This window comes from Lactuca serriola, chromosome 6 (assembly GCF_051521515.1).
Source record: "Lactuca serriola cultivar US96UC23 chromosome 6, Lser_US96UC23_V15, whole genome shotgun sequence".
Taxonomy (NCBI): domain Eukaryota; kingdom Viridiplantae; phylum Streptophyta; class Magnoliopsida; order Asterales; family Asteraceae; genus Lactuca; species Lactuca serriola.
Genome location: NC_136413.1, coordinates 193,902,565 through 193,915,871, shown reverse-complemented (window position 1 = coordinate 193,915,871; position 13,307 = coordinate 193,902,565). Strand labels below are relative to the sequence as shown.

Here is a 13,307-nt window from a genome sequence, read left to right as displayed (position 1 = left end):
AAACAAACAGTAGACAATCCGAATTAATTTTTGAAAATAAGGATCAAACATATTTTCCGATATGTACACGAGGACAATTGGTGTAATTACCCAAAACAAAATCCACAAAATAGAAACAATAAACCCAAGAAGTAGCCTAATCCAATATTCTATCATATCCTATTTCACATTAAAAAAAAAAAAAAAAAAAAAAAAAGCCTATATAAACATATTATATCATAATTCATTCAATTTTTATAAAGTGGACGTGGAGTCTATTTTCTTTAAGTTTCACAAAAAGTATAATTTACAACCAAAAACAAATCATACCCATACAATGACTCCAAAACCAATAACACCTTCCCCCTCATTTACATATGGATACCCTTTTCAAGTTTACATATCCATCCCACCCCCACCAAATACATCTTTTTACCCATCTACCCCCCAAATAAATAAATATTCTAATAAACACCCTCACTTTGCCATTTTCTTCTCTTTTTCATCTTTAAAAACAAAACCCACAAAATAAAAATAAAAAAGATAGCCTAAACAAATAGGTAGATGAGGAAATCATGGGTCGACTGATACCGAAGGCCTTGTTTGTGTAAGTCTTAGAGTCCCTCCAAGCTCAACGGGAACAAGAGGTATCAGAGAATGCAAGACGTCGGTTATTAATGGCCGGTAGCTTGGTTCCGGTTGTACACATAACACAGCCACCGCAGCAACCTACAGATAAAAAAAAATAGCAATGTACTTCCATTCATTTGCTATTATAACAGATTTATTCACTCTATCAATAACAAACCCAGATATGGACATATGGTATGTATATCATAAGAGATTTGTCTTTTTTATTGATTCCACAAAGGAGGCAATTTCAACCTAAGTTTCATTCAAGGATTAAATGCAAGAAATAATAACATAGATTAATTGAAATAAATTATTATAACTTACCTAATTTAGCAATGTGATTGTAATACAAATCGATTTCTCTACATACAAATAAATGAAACTATGTTTACTACTTCCATTTATTTTTCCATTTATTCGTGTTAACACTTTGTACTTTGAAAAAATCCACCTAATTATAGGAATGGCCATATTCAAATACAAAGTAATTTCACTGCTATAATTGGGCAGATTTTCAAAATACCTAAATATGATGATGAATTAAAATTAGTAATGCTAAAGTTGGCTAGGTTTTTCAAAATTCGACTTATGAAAAACAAACTAATAATATATTATAAAAAAAGTACGTTGCTATTTAATACATTTATCACGTCAATCTTTTTTACAGTACATAAAATTTAACGAAAAAGTTAAAAAAAAATGTGTTAGATCATTCAAACATTTATAATCTCATAAATTGTTTATTCAAAAATCAGATGATTATTTAAAATTAGTTTTTCTAATCATATTTACGTACTTGGTACAGGTGCTTGAGATCCATTGTGTATCTGATCACGGGATCTACAATATTCGGAAGCTTTGATCTGTCTGTTAATTGTGGCATAGCCTGAAATTCACAAATTTGGTTTCAAAACACCGAATAAAAATCAAATAATCAAATGTTCAAAAAAAGGGTAAGTTCTACCCAAGTGACAATAGATTGGCATTGCGACTCTGCTAATTTTTCTACAGGTCGCCTTCCAAGTAAAAGCTCTAAAAGCACAACTCCAAACGCATACACGTCACTTTTATCCGTCAATTTTCCTGTACACAAAAATGGAAAGCATTAAAACATCCTTTTATCAACATTCAATTTATGCATCAAAATTTTGTACTTGTAATTGACCATCATTAAATAGCACAAAAAAGTTGGATTTTAATCCCTAGAAATAGCAACATACTTTCAATTATTTATATATTGCAGTTTTTTTTCCTTATTCAAGCTTTATCCTATATGAAAAATCTACCCAATTATGACATTGTACATTTAAATAACATCATACCTTAAAATAATAATAATAAAAAAACACCGGATAAGTGTAATAAAGTAATAAACAAATCAAAAATGAATGTATACATACCATCTAAAAGATACTCGGGAGCTACATAACCCAATGTCCCTGAAAGCTTAATGTTGTTTTTGTTCTGGGCCCCATCCATTATAGCAAGACCAAAATCTGAAAGCTTTACAAAAGATAACAATTGTAACCAAATTTCAGTATTTCTTCTTCTTTGTGGTTTACAACACAAAATTGATTTGTTTTTAATATATTTTAAAAATTGATTTATTTTTGGAAAGGTATATGTGACAGGGTCCCACTATGAATGCAAGTCATATAGCCTACCTAAGACTTTCAAAGTAGGTGGGAGATGCATTATTATTATTATTATGATTCTGACAGAAAGAAAGTTTGTGTAAATTTTATAAAAAAAAAAAAAAAAAAGAAATTATTTGATGTTTAAAAAAGTACCTTCGCGTTGAAGCTGGAATCCAGAAGGATATTAGATGATTTCAGATCTCTATGAATCACCGATGGTTTGCAGTTCTCATGCAAATATTCTAATCCCCTGTACTCAAATAATTACAAATATTTTAAAAAATATAATAATAAAAAATTTCATCTCATTATTAAATTAATTAATTATCCACAAGTCCCACCTTGCTGTATCTAGAGCAATCTTCATCCTGCAATGCCATGTTAAATTGGATCCACTGGAAGGCCCTGTGTGTGGACACATAATTTAATTCTTGTTATCTAATCTTATTTTTATTTTTATTTTTATAAATAATAAAATACTCCCAACAATCTCATCAAAAAATTAACACACTTTCCATATTTGGGGTTTTTCGTATCGATTGCTACATATCTCCTTTTCAAGCATATGACCCATCTACCCCGTTAAGCTTTAACCATCACTACAAACTAATCAATAGCTAAAAAAAGACATATTTGCCCTTTACTATGTTTCAAATTATAATCATATCAATTTATGTCGGCTTTCAAGATGAAGTGTACTTTTGTTAGACTGATAAGTGATAACCACTAAAAACAACCTAATCATATTGATTTTGCTCCAGAGCTTTAAAGGGTATTTTAGGTATTGTGAAAAGGTCAAAAAATTGACTCACCATGTAATTGAGTTTCTAAAGATCCATTATGCATCAGTTCATAAACAAGAAGCTTGGTTTCATCATGAACACAATATCCCAATAAGGTGATGATATTCGGATGATGAATTTTACTCAATAGATCCACCTCCGTCTGCAAAAAAGAAAACCCTAATCACAAAATTGCAAGAATTAAAAGATTAATTAAAGTCTGAAACTTTAAGATAATGATAATTAACCTGGAATTCTTTAATGGCGTCTTGACTAATACCATCTAATCTTTTAACAGCTACATGCAAATTATCATCGAGTCGAGCTTTATACACGCATCCAAATCCACCTACGCCTAATATCTCGCTTTCACCGAAGTTATTTGTTGCTGATTCTAACACGTTATAATCCATAACAACCACCGATCCCTTTTCGATTTTGGTTTTGAAAACACCGTTAGTTCTGCTAACGAATGAACTCAATGGAAGCCCTCTCAAAGAATCTTGAAATTAAAACAACGAATCTGATTAGAATCTGTAGACATTATCAAAACCTATTAAGTTTTACATCGTCTTACCTAATTTTTTGGTACCGATTTTGCCTGATTTGTGTATATTCTTTCTGTGGCATATCCACAAACATATGATGGACACTATGATGATCGCCATCACAGACGAAACTGTGATGAGCCCAATAAGAACCTTTCGACTTGAACTGTGTTGGTGCTTCGTGATATCGATTTCAGTTCCTGATTCGGATAAAAGTAAAGATGTTAGAGGTAGATAGCAATAACCCGGATGTGAATGATGGAAGGGGATATATACCTGAAGTGAAGTCGGCCATTGACGCCGGAATTGAAGGAATGGGAGGCGCAGCAGGTGAGGATTCAGGAACAGAAATCGCAGAAAAGGGAAATGAAGCTTCGGGTCTGGCATCAGTTGAGCTAATTTCGAAATCCAAAACTAAAACAAACAAAAAACCAAGAAAGATTTTCATACTTCGCTTTCTTCTTTGTATGTCTACAATAAACAAAACATGAGATTTCTTTTAAGGAAATCCAAGTTGAGAGTTGTATGTATCCTAATGGAGACAGATAGCGAGATCTCAAATTTAATTTAATGTTTTTGAATTGAACTGAATCTTGATGGGTGTTTTTATCTTTCTCTCTCCTCTGTCTGCCCACTCTCGTTGCATCTCTCACACACAGTGAAACACACAGAGATGATTTGAGACAGAGCAGTAGTTGATGAAGATGGCCATGGAGGGTATTAATGGAGGGGAATGAGAAGATGAATGCTGATTTGCTGTGATATCTGCAAATGGCGATGAGGTTTGTTATGCTGCTGCAAGATGGAGACAGTAGACTGGCAAAAGTTTACTTTTCTTGAAATCACAAAAATAAAGAAAAAGGAGGGAACTTTCTTATTAGATTAAAAATCAAAATTCCCTTTACGAGGTGTTATTATTCTTTTTTTTTTCTTTTCTCCTTTTTAAATGTGACATCTCATTTTTGTTGACCATTAATTATTATATTTGGTTCGGATCGACAAACTAGAAAATATGCTTAAAATAGATCATATCACTTTACATAGGTAGGCATAATGCATGCACACTTTATTTTCATCAATATTTACATTTACATGTACATAATAGTTAGTTTATAGGATATTCATATAAACAATCATATATTTCTTTATATTATTTTTTTCATACAAACCCACAGAAAAATTCATTTTTGTAAAAGTTTTACTTAGACGTAGCGTGTAACAAGCAATAAGTTGCATCATAATCTCTTTTCGTATGACAAAATTAATTCTTTTCAAAACAACATACATAGATCTTGGGGTCATAACATTACTATGCATCATCCGTTGGACTCTATTGAGTAGTTTCACAACATTTTGTATAACGAAACTGAAAGTGTCAAATGCAAAAGGTATAAAACAGTATGCCCTACAGTGAAAACCTTACTTTCCAAGCCAACAAGAGGGAAACTCATGTTAGATCCACACATGCGTATTTCCCTCCAGCCTATCCAAAAAAATAAAATGTCAGTTGCTCTAAGTGTTGATCTTCCTTCCAACGGGTCTGTCAGAAATTTCACAGGTGTCTCTTTCTTGGCAAAAACCTCAGAGCAGCTAAATATTTCGAAACGAACATTTCTTACCAGATCGTGTCAGTACTTGAAACTCGGGAGCTCTCTGTAATGAACTGCATGCTCCCCAAAATAGTCCAAGCATGCCTTAGGACAAACCGGGCATGTCTCATCAGCTTCAAATAAAGGGATCATAAGGTGATACTTGAGGATAGCACGACACTCCACTGGCAACATATGTTGGCCAAGACCGTCAATAGGAATAGTCATAAGAAAATCATGAGCATGTTGTGTCGTTAGATACTCAAAAACTACTTTATGCCTAATAGTCATGCCAAAGTAAACTTACATGTTTTGGACAATTTTACTAAAAATGGAAGTCGCCAATGAATGTTGGGTTTTTGTAGGGGCAATGTCCTTATTAGTGAAAACTTTGAAGTCAAAGTCTCGAATCGTATCACAAAGATAGGCCAAAGCACAAACATAATCAGAATTCATACCACATATGTTGTTATCTCGTACGATGTGGTCCCGTAACACCCACAATTGATCTCGTGAGGCCATAAATGTATAGGATGAAGCCTCTATCGCTAAGTACAACCCCAAACCACCAAACCTAATTGGTAATGAAGCAAGTTATCGTTAAATGTTCTTAAAGAAAGGACCCTCGCAAGCCACAATGTCCTTAATCGACCCACGTAACCATTTATCAAAGAACAAAGCCACCTCCTCCATGTGAACGGGTTGGCACGTCCTCATACCTAAGAAATTTTTGGTAATGCCCATGCAAGATCGAAGCAAAAGGAGATCACTTTGGGGGTCACATAATTATGGAAGAATGCACATCAAATCAACAGCGTTGACATCTCTCTTCATGGCTAACCCGCTAATAAAACTTGTGTCTCTACTAATAGATCCCCCAATAACGGACGCCCGATGTCAATGAGGAATAAACTCGCACGAAGCTTCCTACCAACACATGAAGGCCAAAATAACTCAGTTTTTCTTGATATTTAATTCAACACCCAATCCTGGACCTATCGCCCTAATGATGTCCAATATTATGGCCACCCCCTTTGAATCTCCAATCACAGTCTCATCATCAAGATACCAAACATGAAAAAGAAGCTTGTAATTGTATCTAATCGGATGTACAAGTGGGTGCAATACATAAGCAAAAAGAAGCAGCCTCAAAGCACAAACATAATCAAAATCCATATTTAAATAGTTTACTAAAATTATTTTTTCCTCCAATAAGGTCGATACAGGAAGTTATGCTACAAAATAGATAGACACGTGGTCAGGAAGCACTATTGAGGGTGGGACCCTGGTATTGCTCTCTGATGTCTAAGTTAGATATCGTATGTGGATGTTACTTAATTGTTGTTATGTGTCCAGGGTAAGCCTGCCTTCTTACCGATATGCATCCACGTATTTATGAATCGATGGAGGACCTTGGGTTATCATTATTATCCGGGTGATGATGTTGCATTGGGGTTGCAATGGTAGTACCCTTTAATATAACATTGGAGCTTTATCCATGTTTCCCACGATATCGTGTGGGTACTTGATAAAGTATTTTATTAATATAGGATGTTGCTTTACCGAGTGCGTAGTTGGCCTAGACTTTTGGAGAGAATCACCCTGTTATTATTTCCTTCGGTTAAGCCTTTAAAATATTATCGCACAATGGTTGTCTATGGGCTAACCTCATACACCATTAACCCCCCACCCCCCCACAACCGAATTGTTAAAGGTTGGTTCTTGATGGGCTTTTATAATTGGGCTTTAAATATCATTTATTTACTCGGAAGTAAACAATCTATTATAGGTTATACGTGTCTGTGTACTCGCGTAACCGTTCATGCAGTTACTAGTTTTCAGGAATATGCATTCCCAGCTTTTTTTCCCCTGTTAATGTTCGTCCTACCGGTTATTTCCTCCATCATCCATTTTCTTCATCTTGCAATTGTCGCTTTGCCTTCTAGAAAGATGTCTCGTTTTTCTAGGCCCGTTATTCATTTCGCCATTTCTCGTGATCGATTAGCCAAAGTCTTTGAGAAGTATCATCTTATTGAAGAAGATGGTGCTCAAATTCATGGTTCTGGTGCTACTATCGGTCGTCCTCTTTCGGGTAAGATAGGGTTTTATATTTACTATTTTGAAGCAGGTTTGAGGGCACCCCCTTCGTCATTCTTTGGGCAAGTTATTGAAACCTACAAGATCCGTACATGCCAACTAAAACCAAATTTTGTCTCCAAACTGATATGTTTTGAGTTATCGTGTCATACGTCCCTTGTTGTTCTAATGGTAGATTTGTTCCGCCATTTCTTTCGTATTTACAATTGTGGTGCTTGGTTTTACTTTCGTCCAAAGGAAAGAGTTTCATAGAGGTCTTCTAGAATCTATCAAGAGATGGAAAAATGAGTTCATTTGGCTTAACGCTTTGCAGTTTTCTTTTGCCAATATCTTTCATTCTCCTGGTACCATCGAGGACCAAATACATAGAAGGACAAACGATCATGGTCAGGAGATACCCAAAATTGTTGGGCGTGTCGATGAAAAATTCCCAGAAGCAGTGTTAAGGCAAGTAGGTATGAACCCTCATTGAATTCGTATGGGGGGTTTTCCTGCTTTATTTGCTTGAGAGAAAGGTTATTCTTGCAATTATTTCTTCTTTTTCTTCTTCTTCTTCAATTTACATATCTATAGGGTTTTATTGGGGGTAGTGTTTCAATGCTTCCTGATTTCAATTTTTTTAAAACGATGCCCGGACCCCGTTTTGTTTAAGTGATTTTGTTGAGCCGAGAATTATTGCCAAGGACATTGGTTCTGATGACTTCGACTTGCCGGTTATGGATGTATGAGTGGTGACGGAAAGGATGCTCTTGAGGCACCAATATTTTGCTTTGACAAGTTGTGAATAAACATCTTCTGAGAATAATCAAGTTTCCTCTTTGTACGAGACAAAAACATGTTGTCCTTACCAAACAACTCATGAGTATGTTGTTCGACAAAATCATCAACAATATATTTATTAGTACCATTTAATAGAATAAAAACAAATTTTGCTTTGTATTCGCACCTAATAGAGTCTTTCCTTCTTTAAATCTTATTATGTTGTGGGTCTAGAGTATCCACTTTAGCGGTTCTTGGTTTACCTTCCCGATTGCATAGCAAATGTCGTTGTGTGATAATGTCGGATTTGATTGTTCTAATTGTTCAAAACCTGACATCAAAACTTGCTTCTGATGCATAATTTTTATACATTGATAATGCAACACCACATGAGTCAACTGTTGAGTTGATTTTAGGTTTGATGTGGTCTGAAACAACAGGAATCCAATAAGGTGAGCCACCAGAAGAAAGATAATCATGTGTAACATGTGTTCGTTCTGCATAAAAAAAACATTAAATTATATACCACATAATAGATACAGAGTGAAACAAATGAATGTCGTCGACGTGCAAATTACAATCAATCGCTACAAATTAATCTAGTTTTCTAAAATATTTTGTTGTTGGTGTACTAACCTTTCTGTAAATCAATATTATCATCAACTATAGTATCATCTGCCTTGTCATCAATGAACTCGTTTTCGTTTTCTGCATCTTTTAAATAGAATTAGTGTAATAGATAATTAGATATATATAAAAAAACAAATAAATAATTACAATACATCCCCTTGGTTATGATTACTACTTTCACCGAAATGATAGTCGGAATTGACATCAATATGATTTTGAATGTGTTCTAATGGATCCTCAACTTTGTAAGTTAAAGTTTCGCCATAATGCAAATAACAATATACAAATTCAACATTATTGTTATAAAAATTAACAAGTAAACAAACATATAAAGATAAATCACCTAGATTTAGATTGCTATTCTCGCCTATTTCAAAATCGATATTATGTAGAGAATCATGATCAGCTAACCCGAAATTTTCATCATCGTCTGCATAATCAATAGGAATTAGGATATTCATGTTGATCATGAATATGATCATCACCGGCTGATATTGTATCATCCATAAGTAATTTACAGCACGACTTAACACCAGAGGATTGGAGAAAGCTGTGTAAATTGAATCTTCTAAACTTTGAGCCAATTAAGTATATATTAAAAAAGGGGAAACCGTATGATTGATATGTAACTAAAAAGACGTGATATCTGCGGTCATTGTTATTAATGATTTTTTTAGAAACATTGTAAAGATAAGAATTAATCAACACCAAATTCTATTATTGATCATGATATTGTTATTATTTGACAAATTCATATTCCAAATATAATACTTTCCATAGATAATGCTTTACAAAAGATCATATTTCGTAGATAAGAATTCTCAATGATTTATTCAGCAATTTTTAATAAACAAAACTATTTCGTATGAATTTACATATGATTACTAATTAATTACGGCACAAACGCAAATATTAAGAAGAAATTGAAGATACAACTCTCTTATTCTGTCAGAATATGTGAAACAAGAATAACATTAAATGAAAATTTTCAAGGACGGGGTTGCATAGAAACATAAAAGTTTGTTTAGTTTAATGGTTTATTAAATTGTGTATTTGTTTATTCCAGATATTGTAATACACACAAGCATTCTGAAAATTATAATAAGAACAATTCTAAAAGAATCTTTGCATAACAAATACGTATAACACAATTAGGCAAAATTATGTTATACGGATATAAAAACAAAATACATTTAAAACAAAAAAAATCTATGAGCAGATGATAAATAACAAATTGTATCAAAATACATCATATCAAAATTGTTTCACTTGCATATGATCATCCAGTAAGACAACTATAAATGATAAACTCATATGCAAACAACATGATAGTACTTAATTGATTATAAAAATAAATAATGAATATGCTAATGAACAAACAACAACATATATCAAAACATTATATATTATTAATATTTATTGAATGAAAACATAAACTTACAAGGAAAACCCATAAAATTCATAGTAAATTACACGAATGGTCCCTATGGTTTGGGTAATTTGCGTGCTTGGTCCCTAACTTGTTTTTTTAACTCGGAAAGTCCCTACTGTTTGTTTTTGTTACACGCTTGGTCCATATTGTTTGTTTTTGTTACGCGATTGGTCCGTCTCTTACCTAAAAAGACTATTATTTAAATAGAAAAAAATGTGGGATATGTAAAATAAGGTGAGGGGGTAGGGGTTGGGGTGTGTTTATTTAAAACAAATTTAAAATCAAGGGCAAAATAGTTTTTTTAGGAAAGTGAGGGACCAAACGTGTAACAAAAACAAACAGTAGGGACCTTCCGAGTTAAAAATATAAGTTAGGGACCAAACGCACAAATTACCCTAAACCATAGGGACCATTCGTGTAATTTACTCTAAAATTCATGAATCCATATCATTATTATACTGAAATAAAACTCCATAAAAGCTGATACGCCTAAATTGAAAACATTATTGAACTTCTAATCTCTCTTAGCGAATTGAACTTCTACTCTCTCTTGACCAATACATGAGGACAGCTCCTCCTATCATGATCAACATCAAAACAAATCTCACATCTTCTTTTGTTCTTCAAATCTTGATTCACTTTGAATTCTTTGACATTCTGAACATTGTTATCAGAAAAGTCCTTGTTATTGTTATCAACATTATCTTTGTTCTGAAAATCAAAACAAGTATAATTAAAACAATGAAATTCATCAACAAGATCCAAAACGAAAAATAAATAAAGATATAGTATATGAAAAACATAAAAACCAAGAAAAAAAATACCTCCATTAACGAAATATCATAAGAAGAAGAAATATGATATGAATAAGATGAATGATTACTCTGCAATAGACTAAAACGAATATGAGGGGTGTGTGTGTGTATGTGTGTGTGTGTGTGTGTATATATATATATATATATATATATATATATATATATATTGATTGATAAGATTCATAATTACTAAGCTGATATTTAGGAATTTGATTGAAATCCTCAACATTTTTAATTAATCCGGAAAATATTAATTATATGGTAAGATTACACTAATACCTTTTAAGAATGATTGGTTGATATTAAATCCTACAACCACACAATAATTACTTTGAACACTTGAATATATATATATATATATATATATATATATATATATATATATATATATATATATATAGGGTAAAGTGAATATACCTAACAACCTTATATAAGCTTAGGTACCTAACGACATTATACTATATTGTTTTCAATTATATTTCCATTGCAATCATCTAAGGTTCTTAAACTTCAACCCTTAACTTGATTTACTTCCAAAATTTTCAGACATTCACTATTATATTCCTCCTACACCATTTGATTTGTAACGGTAGTATATGAAGCCCACCAGGGGGTCTCCGATAGAAAGACGTCATTTGAAGGAAGATAACGGTGAAAGTCCAAAGATTTTGAAAACAATCAAGTTATGAGGTTGAATTTTAAGAACTTTGGGTGATTACAATGCAAATATGATACAAAATTACATAGTATGATGTGGTTAGGTACCTAAGCTTATATAAGGTTGTTAGGTATATTCACTTTTCCCATATATATATATATATATATATATATATATATATATATATATATATATATATATATATATATATATATATAGGGTTAGGTTATAATATAGATCACATCTATTGTGTGGATGTAAGGATAATTGTGAACCAATCATTTGGGCGTAATATAAATTATCTGAAACTATTTAAGAATATATATAAAAAATTATGGATTCAAATTTAAAATTGTCTTAGGGGTAGTATAGACTTTTTGTATATCCTAATTTTAGGCAACTGATCACTCAAATCCATAAATTTAGGAAACTTATTCAAATCATATTAAATAATTAAATTAATTATTATCTATAGATCTTAAAGAATAGTTGTATATTATTTCAACATTCAGAATCCATGAAAACACACTAAGAACAATTTATATATGGCAAAGCTAAATGTTTTCCTTGTACGTCCTCAAAATTTCAAATCGAAGAGAATTCTTAAAGAATATTTATAAATATTCTTTAAAACAAAACACATTCCTAGTAGAATTAAAACAACAAAGAAAGAAATTTCTAAATTTGAAACAAAACAACAACAAATGAAAAAATTTCTGAATTTGAAACAATTCTTAAAAGAAAAATCTTCATTCGATGTATCAACCAAGAAATAATGAATAATTACAACAACAAAAAAAAATAATGAAGAATCAAAACTATTCTTATAAGAAAACTACATCAAAATAATTAGTATTCTTAAAGAATGTGCAATATTCTTACAGAATGCCTCTAGAAAATGTAAATTTTTTAGCAGAATAGACTTTATTTTCTTCAATGGTCTATAGAATTGACTTGATCTTCTTCGGTTTGAAATAAAAAAATGGTTGTTACAAGAATTCATGTTGAATGTACACTTCAAAACTTGACATTTGTTGTTCCATTCTTTAAGAATGCTAAGCTTCACGAAGCAATTTCTGATCATTGCATTATTCCTATAAAATGTGAGAAAACATGAATATCAACAAAACTGTATATGTATATGCTAAAAAAATACCTTCAATTTAAGTTTCTTTGCTTTTTTTTCTTACATGATGCTGAGAAAACTCTCTACTTTGTTGGTGCTGATATTGAACAATGATATATATACAAATAAGATGAAAATTTATTGAAAAAAAATCATGTCTTTAATTTCAATTACACATTCTTGTGAAAACCCTTATACTATTACATACATATAAATATAATATCAATATAGTATCAAGAAACGTGATATGGTTCATTGTTTTATTTTAATATACATCGTAATCATTAACTTTTTTTTAACAAGTTGTATTACTGTGGTTCATTACCACAATTCGACTGGACTAAATCCACATGTTCTAGGAATATATATGAGAAAAAAGGAAAAAACATCATAAATGGTCCCAGTGGTTTTCCAAAATCTGAAGTTCAGTCACCGTGGTTTAAAAACCTCATAGATGGTCCTTGTTCTTTCAAAACTTTTGACGATTGGTCATTATTGCTAACTCCGTTAAGTTTGTCCGTTAACTGAACTGGCATTTTCGTCATTTCACGACCACATGGACCATTTATGATATTTTCATTTATTAAAAAAAGAAAAAAATGCACAAGGGGTCCCACCCCCA

General features: G+C 31.9%; 1 protein-coding gene across 1 annotated transcript; it reads right to left on the bottom strand.

Annotated features, from left to right (window-relative positions):
- Window positions 1-325: 325 nt before the first annotated feature.
- Window positions 326-4,170, bottom strand: LOC145057696 (putative receptor-like protein kinase At1g80640). Its single transcript, XM_079005573.1, has 10 exons — window positions 3,856-4,170; window positions 3,609-3,779; window positions 3,280-3,533; window positions 3,062-3,194; window positions 2,591-2,654; window positions 2,403-2,499; window positions 2,013-2,115; window positions 1,577-1,695; window positions 1,409-1,498; window positions 326-708 (listed from the first exon to the last, which is right to left on the bottom strand). Exons 1-10 carry the CDS (start codon window positions 4,025-4,027, stop codon window positions 553-555), a joined length of 1,359 nt encoding a protein of 452 aa, XP_078861699.1. The 5' UTR covers window positions 4,028-4,170; the 3' UTR covers window positions 326-552.
- Window positions 4,171-13,307: the final 9,137 nt, after the last annotated feature.

Coding starts and splice junctions, on each gene's coding strand:
- LOC145057696 (XM_079005573.1), bottom strand. CDS start 4,027: ATGAAAATCTTTCTTGGTTTTTTGTTTGTTTTAGTTTTGGATTTCGAA. Junction 3,534..3,608: donor AATCGGTACCAAAAAATTAG/GTAAGACGATGT, acceptor TTTAATTTCAAG/ATTCTTTGAGAGGGCTTCCA. Junction 2,655..3,061: donor TTTAGAAACTCAATTACATG/GTGAGTCAATTT, acceptor GTCCACACACAG/GGCCTTCCAGTGGATCCAAT.